The sequence below is a fragment of the Notothenia rossii genome, assembly GCF_949606895.1.
Source record: "Notothenia rossii genome assembly, chromosome: 5".
In the NCBI taxonomy this organism is placed as follows: Eukaryota; Metazoa; Chordata; class Actinopteri; order Perciformes; family Nototheniidae; genus Notothenia; species Notothenia rossii.
Genome location: NC_136903.1, coordinates 81,631,698 through 81,654,697, shown reverse-complemented (window position 1 = coordinate 81,654,697; position 23,000 = coordinate 81,631,698). Strand labels below are relative to the sequence as shown.

Sequence of the window (23,000 nt, the reverse complement as noted above, 5' to 3'; positions counted from 1 at the left end):
ACATTTGCAGGGTCAAAGGAATGGTTCAACATGAGAGGAAACACACTAACCCTTTTGCAGACAGATGGGTAGAAAGATTGACTAATTCAATATGAACCGCGTTAATACATTTATGATGATATTAGCACATCCTTTCTACTCATTGGTCTAAACTTTAGACCAATGAGATTTCCAGACTCTAAAGTCTTGAAATCTAATATTGACAAACTATGTGTAGGTTTCTAACAGTATGACTTGAAACGTTTAGATCACATGAAGAATCATACTTCTTATCAATGGTCAAAGTCAGGATCTTTGAAAACATGTGGAATCTTTTTTTAAGGCTTCAAATATCTAAGTATCTTTAAGTTTCCTAAATCTAAGTAAACAGCTAGGGAAAACAGTAGAAGGTTCCTAAAGACTAAATAAAGAGTGATAAGAAAACTTTTTTGCCAAAGGGTTTTTGTAAGTTTTCAAATGTTCAGTTGCGGGCATAAAGGGGTTAGTTAGCTTTAGTAGATCGGTGGATTGGTGGTTATTTGTTACGTTAGTGTTGATATCCACCTTTATTTGAAAAATAAACACAAACTGAGAATTTAGAAATGTTCCCAATGCAATAATACTCAAACTACAGCTGTGTGATTGTACTGCTGTTTGCACTGTTAGCCGTTATACAAAAACATCCAAGATTTCAAAGGTTAAATGTCATACACACACCTACAGTATAGTTGGGTCACGGAGCCCTCAACAATGCAATATGAATATATACGAGACATCAAAGCAATTAAAAGCACACAATAACAATAGTGCAAGCTCAGGAGAGGGTTTAGGAAATACAGCATTGGTAGTTCCAACTGAAATAACTCTTCCTCCTGTGCCCCCCCCCCCACCCCCCCCCCCCCCCCCCCACACACCTCTCTCTGCAGGAGCAGTACGAGTTCTGTTACAAAGTGGTCCAGGAGTACATCGATGCCTTTTCTGACTACGCCAACTTCAAGTAGGGGACCTGCCGTGGATGGATGTCCGATACACTTCATATGCACGCACCAGAACACACGCACACACCGCCACGCAGAAAGCTGCAACCTCCCATCTGATGGATTTAAAAAAAAAAAGAAAAAGACTCATCACAAGTTGATCTGTGGATGGGAGGGACTGCCCGCAGGAAAAGGGACAGAGGCCCGGAGGACAGGGCAGCGCAGTGGGACAGAGAAAATAACTGAGATGCCTTCTTGAATATTTTGTAATATTGGTCTTGTTAATACAGCCCTTAACCCCTTATTTGCTTCCCACCCCCCCTTCATATGTACATATACTTACTGTGTTGCATCTTATTACTTTGGTTTCAGACACAGTTTTGAGTTTGGCTGCATTTTGGGGTGGCACCTGTAATGTATTTTATTGGTATATATAAATATATATGAATATAAATCTAATACTTTGGAGGCTAATGTCGAAACAATCCAGAGTCAAGGTAATGAGGTTTGGATTTTTTTTTACTTTATAGGGACAGAGACTTAAAACATTGTTGGCTTGTCCAGAGCCACGCTGTAGCAACATGAGTTGTAGCAGAGCCCTGAATATTTACAGACTAAACCTGGTCTGTGTTTCACTCCTAGACACACACACACACACACACACACACACACACACACACACACACACACACACACACACACACACACACACACACACACACACACACACAGACACAGACACACACACCTACACACACACAGCTATTATCCTTCACACAGATATGTTTCCATCTATCGAGCCACTTAAATTCCTCCCCTTTAAAGTTTCAGGGGTTCAAAGGTCACTCACGATTGGAGTGAGGTAGCTCATTGACTCAGGTTGACACACGAAACACACACAGAATACCAGGAGCCATTCTTTCTTTTGAATGTGTGTGTGTGTTTGTTTGAGCTGCAGCTGAAGACACTGTCTTCTATCTGCAGAGTGCCAAAGTCCTTCTCTCCCTCGCAGAGTCCAGTAGCTCTAACAATATCTAGACATTCACTACACTAAAGCCAGTTTACTGTTTAATGATCTGCTGCCAACACTCTGCTTTAACAGGAAGTGGGGCTTCTTGTTTTAAAGGTAAGGTCTGTTTCAGTATCTGCAGCGTTGTTGATCATGCTGACAAGCCAAATCACTCCATATTGCATCATCAACAGATCATATTCCCGACATATTTCTTTTCTAGTTTACAGACGCACGTCAGTATTTCTTGTAGATTGTATTGAGGTTTTTTTTCTATATAGGTTTTATTTTGAGTCTGCCTGAATGGACTATTTCTTTTATATCAGCCTCACATCACTACGCTGTACTGTCACACTTTGAATTCCCTTGTTTTTGTTTTCCCACCATGAACACTGATGCCGAAGAATGTCTCTTATAATTTGAATGCTGTTGCTAACGTTTTCCTTAAAAATGGATACTTTGTTACTTAAATAGTGCTGGTGCCATGCCATGTTTGCTCAGATTTGATTTTGAATGGCTGTCCTGTGAGGACACTTGGATTACAGTGTGGGTTTCTTTTCAGATGAGGCCACAATTGAGGCTATGCACTCAGTTGTGATGGATATTGTCAGTTAACCGCTGGGCTTCGGGTCACGTAATGTCAACTCCCGTCAGGAAATGAGCGACGGCTGGATTGTTTACATTTATAAATCGAGCAAATTCAGCTCAAGCTCACCTGCAGCGCTGACTCACGTTCAAAGATTTAAAACCCCAGCAAAGGAGAGTACTCCAATATCATGCCTTGCTTTGATTTGAACAGATTTTATTGCTATGATATTAAAAAATATTTTGTTGTTAAATGTAGATTTTAACTAAATCGTTCACAATTTGCAACCCGCACTAACGGTCTAAATCACTCTAACAGACCCGGATTGAATGACTTTTCTTAACGGAAGGAGCACAATCAGTACTCATTTATTGATGGTGGACAACGTCATTAAAAGTACATGCTGAATCTTTTTTAGGAAGGGTGATTTGCATCAATGTTGATTGTTTGAACACTCATGCACTATTTGCACCAAAAGCAAAGCCCTTCAAATTACAGAACCAAATGAAAGAAAAGGTTAGGATGATGATTTGGCCTTGATATTGAAATATAAGAACCTTTCTTCAGGTCTCAAAGCCGTAAGGCCCCCGCAGGGACATAAAAGTAGATATTTTTGAAATGTTGGCTGTTTGTGCATCGTCATTTTCCTTTCAGATCTTTTTCCCCCCAAAGCATCACAAGTGCCCGCACTACTAGTTAGGTGCCGTTATGCTCATCATTTATCTACTTTGTCACATATTGGGCCTTTCATTAAATAGAGAAGGGGATGCTTTTTGTTTAGCTGTTGTGTGTGTTTGGATCAATGCGACTTTGAATTTGACAGCAAAATATGACACTGTGCCATCCCATGAGACCCGCTATTTTGCAGATCTAGTGAATATGAAAAAAAGTGCCTCACTTGTAGTTTAAAACTAACCGTTACATATAATTTGTGATGCAACCGCTGTCATCCTAAAAGCTGTCCTGAGCATTTTCCTTACTCTGATGACAAAACGCTATATGACAAATCAATAGGGCCAGAGATAAGACATGGTTGGTCATCCTTCACACTCCCTGTTGTCACAAATACGTAGACTCCTCAATTGTGCAGTTGAAACAAATGTTGAGGCCTCTTTTTAAAATAAACATTTTATTTGAATGGCCTCATATCATTCCATATCAATGACATGTGGTATCCATGATAAGTAATCAATTGTGGGTACCCAAGTTACCCAGTTTTCCCCCACCACAGTTAAATTGAATCTTTTATGCATCTTCTCCGAGGGAAACCAGACAGTTGTCCCTGTTCCACGTCCCTTTTATCTCTGAGATTTTCCCCAGTGGATTGTTTTGAATGCCCCTGAGAAATTTATATATGTCTCCATTTCTAAATAGTCTGACTTGAGGAAGATTAGAGTCCAACTTTTTCTCTTCTTCTTTCCACCTTCTTATGTCCTTTATGTCTCCTGTCCTTGTCCACTCACTGCTGTCCACTTATCGCTCCCTTTCCTTCCTTCACTTTGTCCTTGGACCATGTGCCCCCAGTGGTCACAGCCCCACTCCCTTTTGTACATAATGTAAGGTTATTTATATTTCATTCCAGCCTGCTGCCTTGCTTATTATATTTTCTTCCACCCCCCCCCCTCTTCTTTTTTTCTTTCTGAAGAATAAAAAGATGTATATTGAACTGTATCGGGACCATTTTGAAAATGTATTAGAGATGTTTCGTTTTGGCCATTTTTAATTTGGTATAATTGTCTTAAGAAAATCCTATTTTTTAATTTGCCAATGTTTGTTTCTAGTGTTTTGTTATTCAACATTTGAATATATGTATATATAATTATATATATGACAAAATTATATATAATTATATAATGCCAAATGGCCTTTCTAAGCAAGATACTGTTCAAACCTAATAAAGTGCTTGAGATTTTATCAAGTGTGTGTATTTCTTATGTCTTTAAAAGCTAAATGTTAGTAACACGTCAGACACTCATGCTCCATCACGACCACCTGAGGATCATTACAGCTCACTCCTCGATGAAGACTAATTGTAGATGTGCAAAATAATTGCCGATCGTTCATGTACTTTATAGATCAGGCGGTCCTCCTGAGTGTTGCTCTTGAAAGGTATCAATCAGTGTTTAACCCTTCACCCCCATCAAATATTAACGAGTGTTTTGCTCTGATGAATCATTTAGGGTTACTGGTGAACTGATCGAGCGGAAAGTAATACCTGTTAAACATTTAGGAAAAGATCATTATTATATTAAGGTAGTGTCACTATTGAATAGATGTGGTATTAGTTTGTAGGCTTTAATCCACCAGCACTGCGACACTGAATAGCTTAATTGTAAATAGAAATGGAAAGGTATAATCCTAAAGAACATGATGGTTTTAAATGGGCACTGCCCTGATTTGACAGTCTACTCCTCACAAAGACTAATCAGCCAGTTGAATAATGTCTTCTGAGCTCCTTTCTACAGTTTCCTATAGTTTATAGAAATGTAGGATTTAATCATTTATGTGCAAAACATTTTTTTTTTATTCAAAGTCTGGAAATCTCTGCATTTGCTGCTTTGATATTAAGCATTACTTTTTTTATTATGTCTCTTGTAAGTTCCTTAATCTTATTTAGTATCCCTTTTGAAGCTCAAAGGAATTTGCTTTGGGGTATAATGGTGAATACATAAACGGAGTAAGAGAGAATACAAATGGAAGAATAAGAGCCAATATAATATCTGTAAAAGGAGAAATAAACGATACAATCAAAGGGTAATGCAATAAGAATTATTTGCAAACATATATATATATTGTGAATTGTGATTGTTAAATATGATCACAAAGGTGTTACTTATATATATGATGTGTATATATATGTAAAATGTCCATTGGAGGATATAAGAGTCTGTGTCCGTGGGGGTCCTAGAATTCTTGATGAGGCCAGCAACTGATTTCTTTTATGCAGTATTTCACTATTTGTAATAGTAATTGACAAAGCTCTTACTGTCAAGCCCAGTTAGGTTCGTGTGGAACAAATCAAGAGAGTGGTAATTCAGTAATATATTTAGACTATTATAAAGTATTCAAGCTTGATGAAATATGAGTTGAATGAAAGCTGTGAAAACTCAGAACGGAATAAAAGCTGACAGGATGTTCAGACCTCAGACATAAATAGAACCTGACAACAAAATTACATTTGCAGATAACAATAAAGCTATCTATCCCTGTATGTTTCATTTGTAAATGTTAATTCGGAGACTTCTTAAGGTTACTCCTCTAGCCTCACATTGACAGGTGGTCTCATCAGTGACGCATGTTGGAGTTTTCTCTCTTCAAACAATCCCTGACAGCACCAGCCTCGTGTCTCATCACTCAGGCGGGCAGCTGACCCGAGTCAACAGCAGCAGCTCGTCACGCTGTCACTCACTTCCTGAGTCAGAGCTGCTCCTGCATGTAAAACTCTGAAAAGGAAATGCCTCCTCTAATTGAGATGGATCTCATCAGGGATCCACTGTTTGTTCCCCTGTCATCAGATGCCAGCGACTGAGAGGGTCATTCAGGTCAAAGTGAGGATGTGTGGTGGGTCGATGCGGTCAAAACGACATCGGCCTTGAGAGAGGAAATTGAAACTCCAGAGTTTTTCATTCTGACAAAGACTCCTGTAATTGGGATCTGAGCAATACGGTTGAATACTTTGAGCAACTCAAATGCAATCATCCTTTTAAAATCAATCGGAAAAATCATTTTTTCAGTTTTCCTTAAAAATAATCTGGTTGATGGTTATTCATTATGTATACGCTTTTTTTTTTAATACTATGATTTTTTGTTTCCGTTCACTAATCTTATGAATTAATTTTGCTTGGTTGTTGACCTTAAACATTTAAATGTGGATTCATTCATCTCAATGGTTTGAATCCCCATGTATAACATGTTTCTTTTATCATGTCTTGTGTTTTTTGTTAACACTATTCAGTGTTTGTTTCCTTCCAACTACGTAGACTGAAATGTGCAATATAAATAAAATTGTACTAGCTATTAGATAAAGATCATTCTTGGCAGGGCCCAGATTTCAGAAACTTTTGAGCCCCAGTATTTCTTAAAACTCATTTTCATGTACACAATTTCACGAGTTGTGTTGAAGTGGCCATGTTCTTCCACTTGTAGAATGTATGCAGTGAATTAACCATTGAGACATTTTTCAGTTTTTAGAATAAGAATGTGCTTTGAAATAGTTTACTGAGATGATATTGTTTGACTTTAATCTGCACATTGAATTATTTGTTTTGTTATTCAGCCAGGGTGTCAGTATTTGGACGTGGATACGTGTGGTGCAAGTGAGCAGACGTACATCTCAGGGGTGTCAGAGCATGTTTGCAGGGGATAATTACAATTGGCCATGTCTCCTGGACCTCTTGTCCTCAGGGGCCGTTCCTTTCACCGCCGGGGAACAGAGGGGCCACAGGTCAGAGAGGGGCAGGGCCATTACGGGCTGATAATGGCAATGTGCATTTGGAGGGGTACATATATATTCAGGAGGAGTATGAGGGTGAAGAGAGTCTTTACAGTCGTGCACTTGTGAAACTGTGAGATATCTTCAACAGCCGAACAACTGAAGGAAAGCTGAGGGAGCTTCTGTCAGGACGTCAAGGGACGCCTGTAGTGATAAAGTTGTGAGACTAAAGTAAGGACACTTTCTTTTGTACTTTTATATACTTTTACTGCTTTCTGTTTATTCTAAATTATACATTGTTGTTTTTGGAATATAACAATGAATCTTGTTAGAGACTGAGCTTAAACTCCTCTCGGTGCCTCTTAATTGGATGTTAAGTTTAGTGATTTTCAGAAGTTTAACAATAGGCCTGAAAGCTCTGTATATATTTCATCTATTGCATAATTACTAAAAAAGGATGTAATGGCAACATTTATTTTTAAGGGCAATACATTAGTCCCTAAAATGATTCTTAAAATGTTACAAATGTTTAACCGTATTTGGTTTATTGAGGGTAAGCAAGTAATTGACATTTGACTACAGTTAAATAAGCTCAAATGTAAACATGAAATGTAAAAGGAAACTTGCAGTAAAATTCTAGCAAAGAAAGATTCAAATTGTTAATCAACAAATACTCAACTTGTATTGATATTACGGCTAAATATATATCATTTCTGGTGACAGACAGCTTTACTTTCTACACTGCATGATCTCGTTTGATACATTTGTATTGCAGCAAAATCAAAATTGCATTTATATCTTAAAGTGTTTGCTCCAGAATAGCTATTCCACATTTAAATGATGGAACCTGATAAAGTATTTAAACACTTTGCAATTTGATTAGATTTTCTAAACCAGATACCGAAGTCTCAAATATAATACTCTCTTGTGGTCAGAGCTAATGGAGTCTTTTGCTTCAGGGGGAACATCATGAGTGTGTCTCGGCTGGTGTTGCTGCTCGGGGTGCTTCTCTGCTTCGGGGCTCAGCTGTCCAGCGCCCAGCACTGGTCTCATGGCTGGTACCCCGGAGGCAAGAGGGAGCTGGACTCCTTCAGCACGCCAGAGGTCAGGATCAGAGTTAGTTTGATCATTTACCCAGCATTTCCTGTTGAGAATAAAAATAACCTTTACCTCTTTACTCTTCTTTCATGTGCAGATTTCAGAGGAGATTAAGCTGTGTGAGGCCGGAGAATGCAGCTACTTGAGACCCCAGAGGAGAAGCATACTGAGAAACATTATTGTAAGTAAACAGTTCCTTATTCAGGTTGTATAAAACATAGTTTTATTTGGATTCATTCGTCTTGTAAGAATGGGTCTTCACATATACACAGATTCCCCCTGTTACAATAATGTTTAAATAGCTACACACAGCTAGCTAGCTACATGTATGTATACATAACAACAAATAGTATGCTATGGCTGTATCATTAAGTGAGTCTGACTCTCATGTCATGCTGTATTTCTCTCCACAGTTGGATGCCTTAGCAAGGGAGCTCCAGAGGAGAAAGTGACAGACTTCCACTCTCTTGCTTTTCTACCTGTAATGACCTTATCCTTCTTCGCCGTCTTTGTCTTTGACGTGAAAAATGTTTCATGTTGATCCTCTGATCTCGTATTTAAGTTATTTTCCAACATTACATATCGCCTGTGACGAACGTTGAAATTGTAATGTCCTAAAATAAAGTATTTATTTTGATATGACCTTTTTTTGTGAATAGTAAATGGAACTTAGGTTGGTGAAGAAGTAGCAAAACAATTTTAAAATCCATGATGAGTGTGTTCAATTTTGATTTTTTGGTTTAAGGTTCTTGGTATTGCATGCTGGCTCAGTGTCTTGGTTTGCTGGTACACTGAGCAAGAATGCACGGAAGGCATATTGACCGCAATCCAAGGATATTAGTTGTTTTATTTACATCTTTACTGTAGATTTTTTTTTTAAATAATGTATTTATTTTTCTCATTTATCAAATATATTTTGATAATTGTTCATGTTTTTTATTATAAAAAAAATCAGGGGCTGAAAATAAACAATTTCAAATCGCTTTTTTTTGTCTCACAATCATAATGTCTACCGATAATTGGCCTACGAGTTTAATCTAATAGAAAACATAGGTAAATCGGTTCTTGCGAATCGTTCTGATGTGTAGGAAATGTGTTAACTGCAAGTATAAGATTTACATATTATTTTTGGCGTATTATTGTATTTTAATTCAGTGATAATGTGTTAAAGCATAATGTATATAGAATGTACAGTCTTGTATAAACATACAGATACTGTAAAGTAAATTTCTGTAAACACGGGATGGGCTCCATATTGCCGTGACGTCACTGCGCCCGCACCAAGCAGCTTAGCCAAAACATGGACGACAGAAGTGTCTGTACTCCGCTGCTTGCGGAGTCAGAGGCTCAAAATAACACAACTAGTACCCCTAACGCGGCTTCTGCCACAGGTGCTGACAAAGTAATAAACACTCAAACAGATAGAGCCCAGGTTGAAGGTGAGTTTTGTCTACAACGTGAACATTAAGCCATACGGTGTCATTTAGCTTCTTTAGCTAACTGGCTAGCAGGCTCAACAGTAGAGTGAGCTAGCTGTTTAGCTAAATGCGCTAACGTCAACTGTGTAACGTTAGCTCAAACGTTAGCAGTAGAGCTTCTGAAACCGGTCCGGTCGGATATGACTCGTCAAATAATAATAATAAAAAGCCCTTTGTAACGCTGGACAACTCTAAAAGTGAAACAATAGAAAGTTAAAAGATTAACGTTATTTATTTCCAGAGGTCCGGAAGTGGTTGGCCAGTTGCTAACGTCCCTTGTCTTGCAAGCTAGTGTCAGCATACGCCCAAAACCAAACTCCCTGTAAACCTTAGTCATATGTCAATCACGGGTTAAGGTTAGCTTTTTTGGCAGCTAGCATAGGCCACCAAATGTTAATTCCATTCAGTGTTGACGTTAAATTAGGTTTCCCTGGCAACAGTTGGTAATGGCTTATCTGACTTGAATCAGTCAATTACATTACATTTCTTTATTGTCATTGTATTGTTAAAAAAGTAATCCTGTCAGTGCATGTCTACATATCAAAAGAATGGATTGAAAAGCTTTAGCTTGTTGCGGAATCTACAGTCTTTTAATCTTTCTTGGTAATGATTTTGAAGGAATTTAGCCCCCATCAGCTGATCAACTGTCATTCTGCTGATCTCTAAAACCAGCAGAATAGTTGATGCTTTCAAGACAAGCATGTGAGTAGAAAAAAAAAATCAGGAGATATGATTATGTCAGCAGTATAAATCAAAGTGCTAATTAATTGTTGTTTTAATAGTTTAACATATTTGGTCAATAGTGTTAATAGATCCTCAGAAATATAAATATTTATTTTGGAGTTCTTTTGTGTATATAAAACAATTTGAGACACTAACTGTCTTACTATTTGTTGTATTAGCCTAATTAATATGGTAAGGTGATTGTTGTGCAATTCGGTAATTAATATGTCATTTTAGTTGTATTCATACAGTTCCACTCCTCACCATCATGTTCTTTGATTAGCTCAATGCAACACACCTTGTCAAACCACACAACAAACCATGTTATTGTTTATGAATATTTTTAGAGCAAGGATAGCAAACAAATCACAGTAACATCTCAGTTCCTATGCATTGATGACATTTTTGTTTAATCCTTAAAGTTGAAACTCTCAGTTTCTTCACAGTATTGCTACTTTGTTGGTTAAAAATGTTTTTGAAGTAAAAAAATATGCAGAGCAAAATGTACATTATTGATGCTATAAGGACAAACTGGGTGATATTTCTGCATACAAAGAATGCAGAAATGCGAGAAATATTTCAGTCAAGCATGAAACGTGCTAAAAGGTTTTACTGTTACGAAAGAGGTTAGAGTTGAGTGAATAATTCAAGTAGTATTTTTTTGTACAATTTAGGAATTGTATTAGTGGAAGCACAACGTTTATCCCTATCCAAAAGAATGATTTTGGCAGATTTATATACAAATAATGTTTAACAATAAACTCGACTTACTTTAAATACAGTCCTATGGTGTTGGTACAGCTTAATTAAATGTGGAATTAAATATCATTTATACATTTCCTGGTAATGTTGTTACAGTATATATTGCATGCAGAGCTGTTTATGCTGCTGACCTGTTCTGTGACATTTCACGTTTTCAAATAATGAAAAAAGTTTGTATTTTATTCTGCAGCTTCTAATTCTACAAAAGCTAGTTGATCACCATATTTACCACAACCAACTCACGTAGAGACAGAGTCCGATTATATTTTGGTTTTGTTTTACAATCTAATATCGATTACAATGAATGAATGTAATGAGATATGATAATTTAGTAGCCGGTTGCTTGTTAATCATGTTAAAATAATCCTTCACGTTATTCTCCGTGGCTCAGCTGTAACAGTATTCTGCCTCACAGGAGACAAGAGTGAAGAGGAGCTGCTGAAGAGTCTCCTCACGTACGACCACTGCCATGTGTGTGATGCTGCGCTGCTCTACGAATCTCAGCGAGTGTCCCACTACGAGGTGTGTGCTGCTTTCCAGGCGCTACTCATGGAACTGTGGTGCCGTTTCAATGAGCTAACAAGGTCTGAGCCTTTGTAATAATGTCTCTCGTTTATCCCCGCAACTGCAGGGAAAGAAACATGCTCAGAAACTCAGAGTGTACCTGCAGGCCAAGAGCACCGAGAAGATCCAAGAGTCCACAAGACCCCAGGTCAGCACGCTTTGAGAGATGTTACTCTTTACAGTCTGAGGGTCATATCTTTATCCTTCTCTGTAGGATATGATTTCATAGGAGGTACACAGAAGGTTTAAAGGACTGTCATACGACATCTTGTTTTCTTCTTTATTCTTTTTTTACAAACTACCTCATGAAACACGTATTTGTCTCTTGATCATTCAGTCTTGTTCCTGTTGTTTTGCAGCGTACCATGACGATGGATAAGGACCAGTTCTGTGAGCTGTGCAACATGGTGTTTAGTTCTCAAGTTGTGGCAAAATCCCACTATGATGGAAAAGTCCATGCCAAAAATCTCCGCAAACAAGGTCTTCAGGTCCCAGGCAAGTGTGTGATGTGTGATGTGTGATGTGTGATGTGTGATGGAAAAATAAATAAGTAATCTATATTATTTACAAACCAGCAGTAGATTAAGTTCTGTTTTAAAGGCATCATTACAAAAATAATCATTTATATATTAATTATTCTACCTGCTTAAACTACAATTCTTGAAGAGTGTTCAAAAAGAGAACAAGTTTTTCATAAATTGAATTAAATTAGTGCAGTATCAACAGAAAACAGGATAAAAGAGACTTTAATTATTCTGCAAATTGCATTATCAATTCTAGAGACTTTTTCATTTAATGTTTTGTTCTCTGGTATACAAAAAAAAAGTTTCTTCTTGAATTCACAACACAGGTGTGTAATTGATTTCCAAATGTTTATTTTGGGGGTGATATTCTTTCATTTCAGAAAGTCCAGCACATATGTATTAAATGGATGATTTCTCTTCCCAGCTGTAGGCAGCATGCTCCCAGAGGAGGGTACGGAGCATCTTCTGGACCCAACGGCCCCCAACACTGCACCGAAGAAGGATGTTGATCTGAAGGACCCCAACAAGTACTGCGCCCTGTGTGCCGCCTCCTTCAACAATCCCCAGATGGCGTTTCAGCACTACAATGGACGCAAACACCAGAGGAATCAGGCCAGACAGGACCTGCTCAAAGACCTCGGAGACAATGTCCAAGAAGGTAACACGGGTTCCTGCGTCTCACATTACAGAGAGGGGGCCGAGCCTAGAGGCACATGTGTCCATTCTTAATGTAGACGTTAATATTTCTATAGATGTTTAAAATCAGAATAACTTTATGTGCCCCACAGAGGGGAAAGGGAAAGACAGACACATCAAATAATACACTATTAGAAACGGCAGCACATAATATTTAAAATAAAGTTATTTCAATTTATAAGTACATTCATAATACATTTCCAATGTACATATTGCACACAAGTTTTATTGCACATCAGGGGTGTCGTAGTCTGTGTTTGTGTTTTTATATCAATGCAAGTTGGTGTAATTTCACAACAGGCGTGTCGTAGTCTTTATTGTTGTGTGAGTGTGCTGGTCTACCGGGGGCTGTTGTGTCTATACAGCCTGACCGCTGCAAGAAGAGTCATACGAGGCTAGAGGGTTCCTTGTACACTTTAAAGCACAAGTTCTCTTAGAATCTCTTTCATAACTAGCTATATTTGTGTTGTTACCGAAATATCCATAATCAAATCGAAATTGAATGGAAGCGAAACATTGATCAGCAGTGAGCATCTTGTCCTATCAGGTAGGTGTTCGCTTGATAACCTTCTCAAATAAACTGGTGTAAGCCGGTAGTCGAACTATAGTTTGTTAGACAATATACAGTGTAACAGAATGTTAGCCTTAGTTCTTGTGTCAGCTTCTTAACCTTTTTTTCACTTGTAAGCTGTATAACATGTCTTTTGTTGAGAATTCTTCATTGTTAATATGATTGTAAACATAAGTAAGAAACTCACTAGAATCTCAAAGAAAGGATTATGAGCCGCTTTATTCGATTATTGAAGTTGAATTTTCCTCCTCATTTGCCACCTCACCCACTCTCTGTTATCTACAGCCGACTCCCTGATGTGTCAGATGTGTAGCATCCAGTTTAACTCGGTGGAGATGTACCAGGCCCACATGCAGGGGAACAAACACCAGATCAGGTAAGTTGAAATCTGCAACACTGCACTCACACACAGCTTCCACTACTTTATTTATATTCAAATGACCATGGTGGGATTTATTTAAAATGATCTCTACCAAACAAGGTAAAGTCTTTAGAAAGGATATTTCATGTTGCTTTTACCAATTATTGTTATTACTGTGTTTTCTGTGTTTTCTGTGTAAGTGGGACATCAGCATACATTACACAATTGCATATCTACTTAATTCCTTGTTTCCATGTTGTCTCCCAGGGAGAAGAAGGTGGTTCACCTCTGCAAATCCCAACAGAAAGACTACAGCACGTTTGCGGATGAACTGGCAGATTTCATTCAGGTTCAGAAAGCTCGTGGAATCAAGCCCAAGGCCGGGCAAGTCACACAACAGGAGGAGGGTGAAGAAGAGGAAGCCTTAAACAAAGGGGAAATATTAGAACTGAATAAGCCCAGGCTCAACCCCCCTCCCATCTCTCACCCTCCTCACCCCTCCCGCCCTGGGTGTCACTACACAGTTGAAGGGTGGCGTCCTCCGTATCAGGGCCCCTCCTGGCTGTCCCATGGCTGGGACTACAAACACCCTCCTCCAGCCCTCCCAGGTCCTCCTCTCTTCTCCAGTCAGCCCACTAGGAAGAGGAGGCACAGAAAGCAGTCGAGCTCATCCTCCTATACTTCATCATCGTCTTCCTCCTCCTCTTATAGCAGCAGCAGCAGCAGCGACAGTGGTGACAGCGAACACCGGCGCAGAGAAAAGAGGAGGATTAAAAGATCCAGACGAGAGAGAGACAGGAGAGCAAGAGATGAGGACTCAGATAAGGACAAGAAGAGGAGGAAGCAGCAGCGGAGGAGAGATGATGACTCAGTGGAGGGGAGAAGAGAGGATTCAGGAGGGTCGGGGGAAGAGAGGAAAAAGGGGAAAACTCCTGGAAAGCGGAGAAGACGGGAAAATAAATTAAAGGAGGAGGACCTCGAAGCGGAAGGAGGGGCAAGGGTGATGGACAAATTGACGCCAGGAGACATGATGAACAACAGGAAAGAGACAGAGGAACATATTCAGGCTGAAATGAATGTTGAGCAGGGGGAAGGAGGACAAGACACGTCCAAAGCTAAATACAATAAGAAAGAGAAGAAGAAAACGAAAGAGACAGCAGACACAAGGACAGAGGAGGAGAAGCTGTGGGACGACTCCATCCTGGGCTGCTGAGCTGCTGACATTTTAAGCCAAACATAGAAGTTATAAATATTAGCAGTTTACAAAGCAGTGTTTACTTTCTACTCTGACAGTGTTGTTCTCCATAGGTGTGCTAGCTGGCTAGCCATGTTTAGCTCATTTATGTTTCTCTTATTGTTTGAAGAAATTCTTACAGTTATAATACTTTATTTTTCTCTATGACACTAAATTATATTGCTGATTTAGTTCATTTGCACATCTTTATTTACTGGTGATCTTTTTTTTTTGTCTAAATTTTAAATGATCAGGAAGTTCTCTTCACCTCTCAACACATCGATATGTTTCTGTCTGAGCTGCTGACTGTGATGCCTTCAGCAGCCTGTGGTTGGCACTGTCGAGCTTCACTCAGCATCAGTAAAGCAAATAAAAGCACACAGATGTTAGAAGAGCATTTCTTTCATTTCTTTTGAAGCTCCGTGTGCTTTTACTCAGAGTAACATCTGCTGAAAGGAGGCCAGCGTAGACGGGTTCAGCGCATGTTGGATGTATTAGAAAGATGCAAATATGACCTGTTCGGGTTCTCATCACAACTATTGTACAAAGATAATACTAAGACATTGCTTCAGTCTGTAGTGCTGTGTGTGCATGTGTTGGGATGTTTTTGCAAACAGCCCATGCAGTGTTTGGGGTCAGACAGGTGCAACAGTTCGAATGAGGACAGCTCTCCACAAACTTCATATGTTCACATGCAGTCTGTGATAACTTGTACGGGGGCAGTTTAAAGATGACTGAAACATCTTCTTAACTCATAAGGATCCGCTCCAAACAACATTTTGTTCTTAATAAATCCTGAAAAGTTAAAAGATATCCCTAAGAGTCAAAACACGGAGGCTAGGCGAGCCTTTTTGGCACAGCAAACTTATTTTTAAAAGAATGTATTGTCCTTGAACAGCTCTTTTTTCTTACACTATCTGCTGGGTGGTTTGTGGACCACTTTTCAAACCTTCTTTATCCATAAGTGCTATGCAATGTCCTATCTAAGGCTGTGTACTTACCTACTTTGGCTTAAAACAAAGATATTTTGTGGAAAGTTTTAGGTTGGCAGGCAATTATGCACTCAGACTTAAGTATTCTGATATCTACAATACGTTAAATAAAGAACTGCCTAAACACGCCCACAAATTAAATATCCTTAAAACACATATGTTGTACTTATTTGTAGAAGACTTTCTTGACAGTCTGTCTACTTACTTTGACATTTGGCATTTGTGTGATGTATTGCTGTATATTTGATCACACTAGGATCCTGGGAGCTGATTGGTGCACATTACGTGGCGTGTTTGAACAGGAGGATTAAACCAGGAATCAAGGCAAAGTGTTGCAGTAAATCAAAAACATGCACGAAACAGCTTGCTAGTGTGCGTTAACGTTCAATAACTTTTGCAAAGACTTCTGTATAGGCCTTTAGGATGAAAAGCCTCTTACATGAACTTCGGACTTTAGGTAAGGCTCTGCAAATGACAATCACTAAACCGTTTGTGACACATACTAAGACATGGACATAATGTGAGTCTGAAAATGCTAAACTTTTCATAAAACTGTTGAAAGCAGTAGAGAAATGAAATGAAGGCGGCTTTGACTTAAAGCGTCGGAGCAGCAGACCAACAAAGGCTTCACAACTCGGCGAGGTGTAGAGCAGCTCTGAAGCCCCCTGAGCCCTCTTGAGTTTTCAAAGAATCCTGTGGTCTCGTTCCCTATCTCGCTCATGTCGTAGACCCCCGTAGAGGTATAAGGTGCCCACATCCTCCGACTTTAAGACCCTCACCAGACCGTTCTCCGCCCTCACTTTTCACACAACACTAAATAATACAGAAACAAGACAATCCACAGACAACACTCATTATTTAAGTGATCATTAGGTTCATCATGGAGAGTTCAAGGCATAACCAGACAGTTGAACCCTCAGTCCTCTCTTTAGCTGTTAAATGGGACATGTATCTTTCATGTGGAGTAAATAACTCAATATAAGGATTGTTTCATTCGGATATGAACAGCAATCTAATGCAGTGTACCTGTGCAAGTCATACAGTACTGCTGAAAAAATTACTGGGAGAATTCTTTTGGTAAAAGTCGAGATCAGCAACAGTATAGAGCAGGGGTGGCAAACTCAATTTCCTCGCGGGCCACATTAGAATTATGATTGCACTCAAAGGGCCGGTGGTAACTTCAAGACTATATAAATATACATAGATAAATATATAATATATATAAAATAATGTATTATTTTACAATATTTCCTCTGCATTGGATTATTATCTAGGGTAATAACTTCATAATTAACTACGTCTGAAAGCAGAAGTCTAGGGCAAATAATTGCAAGTCTCTTCAGTGCGCATTTCAGAAAAATGAGATGCATTGTGGGACATGTAGTTTATGGGCACCGTGCTCCTGTAAAGCGACATGTAACCTTATAATAAACCCATTATATTCTTTGCAAGCTCTTGTGGGCCACATCAAATGAAGTGGCGGGCCGGATTTGGCCCCCGGGCCTTGAGTTTGACACCCCTGGTATAGAGAATATCCAAACACAACTGAATTGTAAAATGTTTGAGTGATGTAAAAGTGAATTGGTTTAAATGAAATACATCAACAACTATTTTGATAATCAGTTTCCTGTTGATTCCCTAATGGAACGAAAATACCATTCATAAGTCCAAGCTGTTTTATAATTATGAATTAAGTTCCTGAATTTATTAGACTGGTATTTAGCAATAATTTGAACACCCCCTGCTTTTGGAATTTGTGATTTTTATCGAATTTTGTATTATTACTGATTTCTGATTCATCAATTATTAGGCAAATTAGACAACGCTGAAAATAATTGTCCTGATAGACTCATTCCAAAGTCAGATGTTGTCAAAAGTGAACTTTGCTGTCTTCTCTTCCTGTGCTACGTCTGTAGCTGCGGGATGAGATGTATCTAACGTACCCCCGTACATCAGCCTGTCAACCCTGCTTTGTCACTCAGGACAGAATAAAGACCGCTTGCTACAAAACTGCCAAAACTTCAACCGTCAAACTAATTTCTACGGAAAGTATCTTCTATTTTGTTAGGGAGATGTATAAAACAAAAGTATTCTTATTATCTGTATAAGCATTTGGGATAAAAGAAAGTAGTCAACTAGAGAAATGCACTTTTGTTTTAATAGTTGAACTGAAAAACCTCAAACTAAATATCAATTTATCTAGTTTAATTAATTGAAAACAATTGATTTAATTATTGAAGTATTACTTGTGATTGAATTAATACAAATGTACCTTGGAGAAGTGACAATATTCAGAATGTGAATGAGTGCTTTCTTAATGTGTGTGTTGATGAACTTATACCCCATACTTACGCTAAAGAAGCCAAGTATACGCCAATTTAAAGAAGTAGGTATATTTAACAATAATCTGGAAAATCTTGGATTAGGGTTTATCATTGATCCTCCGTTTCGAGTAGTTAAGCTTCAGGCACGTGCTGGTATTCCCTCTCCGTGCTCTGCAGGAAGGCATGAAGCTGCATATGTAGGACTCTGCTGAGCTCTAGGTCATGCACCTGGGCAGAGACCACAGCCCTGCACGCTGCTGCTCCCTGAATATCAACTTTTTTCAGAGTTGATGTGGTATGATATAAACTCTGATGAGACATTACCACGTCTTCAGATGTTTGGCATCACTGTATGTATGTCAGGTATGTTTTTGAGGGGAGTCAAGAATGTTCGAAACGTGTTTGTTCGGATATTCAGTACACAATAGGCCAGCTGTCTGTTTAATGCACACATGAAGTATTTTGTACTGCTTTGTTTGTGTGTGTGTGTGTGTGTGTGTGTGTGTGTGTGTGTGTGTGTGTGTGTGTGTGTGTGTGTGTGTGTGTGTGTGTGTGTGTGTGTGTGTGTGTGTGTGTGTGTGTGTGTGTGTGTGTGTGTGTGTGTGTGTGTGTGTGTGTGTGTGTGTGTGTGTCTGTGTGTACGGCCCACTCTGATAGGCCCTGTGTGTGTCACACTTGGGTGTTCCCTTGACGACTCAGGGCCCTTTCAGCTCAGTTCCTCCCATCATATGACAGATAGACAGCAGGAAAAGAAAGTATCAGCAGCGTCCCTCGGCTACAGAGCTACAGACGCGTACGAACACACGTACTGGAGACTGGACAAAATGATCCTGCTTCCGCTGGCATGGACACTGTGGACGGCTTCTCTGTGGACGTTGGGTAAGACTCTCAGTTCCTCAGTTGTTTCTTAAGCCTCAGGCGTTATTCTCATCATAACTCAGTTAGGGCCTGCAGCGAGGGATGTGTTGTTGACTACTCAAACTTAAGCTCCAGTGATTTATCTTAAATGATGTCTACATTCATCAAATACTGCCCTAACCAAAGTTTGTGCTGACAGTTGAGGTTATTTTTTAATCGTCAAAAAGACGGCAAGGTTTTAATAAGTTTATGCCTTTGGTGCCTTTGTAAAATCTATAGCTAGATGGCTACGGATGTGACATTTGTTTCATATCTCATAAGAGTACAAAATATACTGGTATAAGTTATTGATATTTTGTATGAATTAACATGATAAATGATGAGGATAATACTCTACCTGTTTGTGTTTTTCAGTAGGTCAATATCGATTTTATATTTCCTTAGAATTAGTTTATTAACAATATATATAATAGCTCTATTAAGGCATTGATATATAGGTATTTCTACCGTGTTGGATTTAAGATTAAAACAATTTGGCGCAATCCTAAACGTTACGTAATGTGTGCCTTTAAACAAATCAGTCCCTATACGACTTGAGTTAACCTTTCGTACATTGGGAGCCTTTGCATACTTCATAAGACTAGTGATTGCAACAGGTATATATGCCTACATTTCTGACTTGAAAACACATAAAACAGGCATTGGAACTGATTCTAAAATGAAATCCCTTAAACATAAATGGCAACGCAAACTCCACATATATCCGCATTATTTTCAAAATGTCACAGTTTGAAATACGTACAACAAATGTCTTCATAGTTCAACTTAATTTCCATTGTTGCAACACTTCTGGTGATTGTTGTTGTGTTTCTACAACATTTTATAATGTATCCTCTGCCTAGCACGAAGAATGAATACTTGTCCGAGCTTTTACATTTTTCACAATTAGCCTTATTGTGTTCGGCAGAAAGAGTGCCTTTTGCTGTGACTTAAAAATGTACACAGCAAGTGATCGAAAACTTGCTTTGAGACATCTTAAAAGTTACCCTGTCGGGATAACATACAACTCTAAGGAGTTTAGGTGTTCGGCCTTGACTTCGTTGAAGTGTTTTAGAGCCCTGACTGTTACTGTTGAGGCTGAACTCCCATACTGGACTTTAGCAGTTGTTCAATGTGGTTTTTGAAATCTCAATCATATCTCTATTTCCACTCCTAGGTTTGAGCCAGACCCTGCTGCAGGAACCTCTCTCTGTTCTTTATTCCAAGATCCTCAGTTCCCCGTCTATTGAGTGTGACTGCGCTAACGTCGTCTGTGACTCCGTCTACTGGTTCCGAAGCTTTTCCAACAACAGCAAAATGGAGTTCATCGGCCAGTGCAACCATGCTGACCGGATCATATACGGGGAAGGAGTGGACAAGACACGTTTCAAATTAATCAGCAAGAGCAAGATTCTCTTTGTGCTACAGATCATCAATTTGACAAAGGAGGACACAGGAACTTATTCTTGTGTCCTGAAGAAGAGAAACAATGAAACCTGGAAGCCTGGGACTCTTCTCCTGCCGGGAGGTTTGTTGGTTAAAATCTCAAGCGCTTCATTCACAGTGCTGAAATCAAATGAAATATCAGGCGGCCCTGAGGGTTTCAGTGTCCAAATTCAAGTGGAGGAAGAAATATGTAAAGGACGAAATGCAGATCAGTACCCCATATCTGCATTTCAATCTGCTGCATTATGACAACTAATTACATTCAAATGTATTGTACAATGAAGATGTGACTTCAAAAGTAATCGTATGCCGCTTCAAGCAATGTTGACTTCACCCAGGGGAGACGGTCTCACATCCTCCTGTCGTTATATATCAACTCAATCAAACTCCACATTCCACTAGCCTATCTTTCTTTAAAAAAAAAAGAAGTGATGTTTTATCAAGAGTCAGTTCTGACCAAAATCCTGGAGCTTCTTAGAGGTTGTCTTGTTTCCCTTGGCTGCGGCGGTCCAATACAACCAGGTAGACTAAGTGGACGCTAGAAACAGAAAACTCAGTGACGGCTGTTTTTACTTTTGTTGAGAGACGTCTACATGTAACAGGCTTGCATGAGAAACATTAGTGCAATATAGTTTTCACTTTGGGATTGGTACTTCTTTTTGACAGACTGGTGCCGTCTGTCAACATGAACCAGATGTATTGATGGTCAATGCAATTGAGATCACATATCAAGTATACATAGTGTTATTAATCGAATGTATTTAGATGTGTGCTTAGAGTTTGTTTATCATTATGAAAGAAAAATCTGAAGAATAGCTGTCCACTACTAGCCGACTGTACAACAAACATGAAGTACTGTACAGAGAGTTTGCTGTAGATTATTTTCTGATGAGACAATTGGGAGAGGTTGGATAAAACTGGGTTCTCATTTATTCCCTCTCTGCACCATTAAATTCTCGTTTCACTGCTGTTAAGCTATAACTGCTTTTCCTGTTTGCTCTTTATCTGACAGTGACCGCTCCAAAAATAAAAATTGAAACAAAACCGACCGTGAAGTCAGTCTGTCGCTGCAAAAAGTCTCCACAGGGTAAGTTATTATCTATTTTATTAACCCTTATGTTGTGTTCGGGTCTCCCGTGACCCGTTTCAAGTTAAAATGATATAATAAATACGCTCTAGTTTTTTTTAACGGAACAAGGCTTCATGATATCCTCCACAACAGCTATATAAACACTACAACACTGATTTTGACTATTTTAGCCAAGTCTGATGGTCTCTAAAAACAAAAGTGTATAATTTGGTGTTCGGGTCTGGGGAGACCCAGCAGAATTGTTTTGGGTGACTCTGGGTCACATTTGGCCCAATCAAGATTCATCTTTGACTTTAGACACCCCACCCCCACCCCCTTCATCAACTGTAACAATCATTTAAAACTTTGTTTGGGGAGATTGTATTCTAATATTAGTCTAATATAGTCAGATAACGTAATGTTCCACTGTCTCCACTATAGGAAATATGAGTGAATTGAATCACATGTTTTACTTAATGTTAAAAAATTACAACAGGATTGTACGGTTATGAATGCATAGTAAGTTAGTTATGATGTAGTTAAAACAATATTGGATGATAGTCATTATTTTTGAGTGTTTTGGACTGAGATAAATCATGGGTCAAAATTGACCCGCGAACACCATGGACGGTAACAGCTTTTGAACACAACGAAAGGTTTAAAGGGAAATTAAGTTTGCGTAATTGATATGATGCTCTGTATTTTAAAACTGTGATCTTTTCATGTAAAAGCACTTTCTTCTATGAATAGGGATTGGATGCATCTTGTGCCCTGTCAGATTTCGATGATGTAAATACAATAGCAGAGGTCATTTGGAAAAGAAAATGTTAAAGTGAAAAAAGTAAACATGAAATGATAGATCTTAATGTGTGGCTACAAGAAGTAAGCAATGATACATTTATTTTAAACATGTACTGTGTGTTAGCTGTAGATGGCTGTGGCTCCCTGGTTTTCTGGCCGTTGGTTGGACTTATCGCAGCCCTGGTTCTAACTCTCGTTGGCACGCTGTACTACTTTAGCCGTGAGTATTCATCCAGATTTTCAGCACTTAGTTTGATAAGGTTTTGATGTATCACTTAAGTGTTATTTTTCTTGTTCATAGGGCTACCCAAAAAGTGTCGGCACCACTTTGTGAAGTAAGTACATTTCTACAAATGGAGGAAATATCCTTTATTTTTCCTTTTTGTTAAAAATAAGATAACCCTAACCCTTCTTTTGTCTTTAACTATTAAGGAAGCGGTAGATGACCTAAACTACTGCATATACATCTGATACCTG

General features: G+C 38.8%; 4 protein-coding genes across 6 annotated transcripts in view; all 4 read left to right on the top strand.

Moving 5' to 3' along the window:
• The window catches only part of ptpra (protein tyrosine phosphatase receptor type A), a 32,525-nt gene extending 28,060 nt beyond the window's left edge, over nucleotides 1–4,465 (top strand). The window contains exon 17 of the mRNA XM_079680582.1: nucleotides 906–4,465. Coding sequence (XP_079536708.1) covers nucleotides 906–980 — 75 coding nt within the window. The 3' untranslated portion in view covers nucleotides 981–4,465. The remainder of the gene's footprint in view (nucleotides 1–905) is intronic.
• A 2,736-nt stretch (nucleotides 4,466–7,201) lies between these two features.
• On the top strand, nucleotides 7,202–8,680 carry gnrh2 (gonadotropin-releasing hormone 2). The gene is made up of 4 exons (XM_079685822.1): nucleotides 7,202–7,214; nucleotides 7,943–8,087; nucleotides 8,179–8,262; nucleotides 8,495–8,680. Exons 2-4 carry the CDS (start codon nucleotides 7,953–7,955, stop codon nucleotides 8,531–8,533), a joined length of 258 nt encoding a protein of 85 aa, XP_079541948.1. The 5' UTR covers nucleotides 7,202–7,214; nucleotides 7,943–7,952; the 3' UTR covers nucleotides 8,534–8,680.
• A 672-nt stretch (nucleotides 8,681–9,352) lies between these two features.
• zmat1 (zinc finger matrin-type 1) lies at nucleotides 9,353–15,388 on the top strand. The gene is made up of 7 exons (XM_079683820.1): nucleotides 9,353–9,520; nucleotides 11,460–11,566; nucleotides 11,676–11,756; nucleotides 11,968–12,103; nucleotides 12,557–12,790; nucleotides 13,685–13,775; nucleotides 14,028–15,388. The coding sequence occupies exons 1-7, from the start codon at nucleotides 9,382–9,384 to the stop codon at nucleotides 14,971–14,973; spliced, it is 1,734 nt and encodes a 577-aa protein (XP_079539946.1). The 5' UTR covers nucleotides 9,353–9,381; the 3' UTR covers nucleotides 14,974–15,388.
• Nucleotides 15,389–17,457: 2,069 nt separating this feature from the next.
• cd8b (cd8 beta) overlaps nucleotides 17,458–23,000 on the top strand; it is a 6,270-nt gene continuing 727 nt past the window's right edge. The window contains exons 1-6 of one of the 3 annotated variants that reach the window (XM_079683823.1): nucleotides 17,458–19,189; nucleotides 20,385–20,735; nucleotides 21,666–21,740; nucleotides 22,654–22,743; nucleotides 22,825–22,858; nucleotides 22,956–23,000. The exon at nucleotides 22,956–23,000 is cut by the window's right edge and continues 7 nt beyond it. In XM_079683823.1, the coding sequence (XP_079539949.1) occupies nucleotides 18,763–19,189; nucleotides 20,385–20,735; nucleotides 21,666–21,740; nucleotides 22,654–22,743; nucleotides 22,825–22,858; nucleotides 22,956–22,965 (987 nt within the window). In that variant the 5' untranslated portion in view covers nucleotides 17,458–18,762 and the 3' untranslated portion in view covers nucleotides 22,966–23,000. Of the gene's footprint in view, nucleotides 19,190–20,384; nucleotides 20,736–21,665; nucleotides 21,741–22,647; nucleotides 22,744–22,824; nucleotides 22,859–22,955 lie in introns of all 3 variants that reach the window. The other 2 variants (XM_079683822.1, XM_079683821.1) reach the window with 2 other exon arrangements.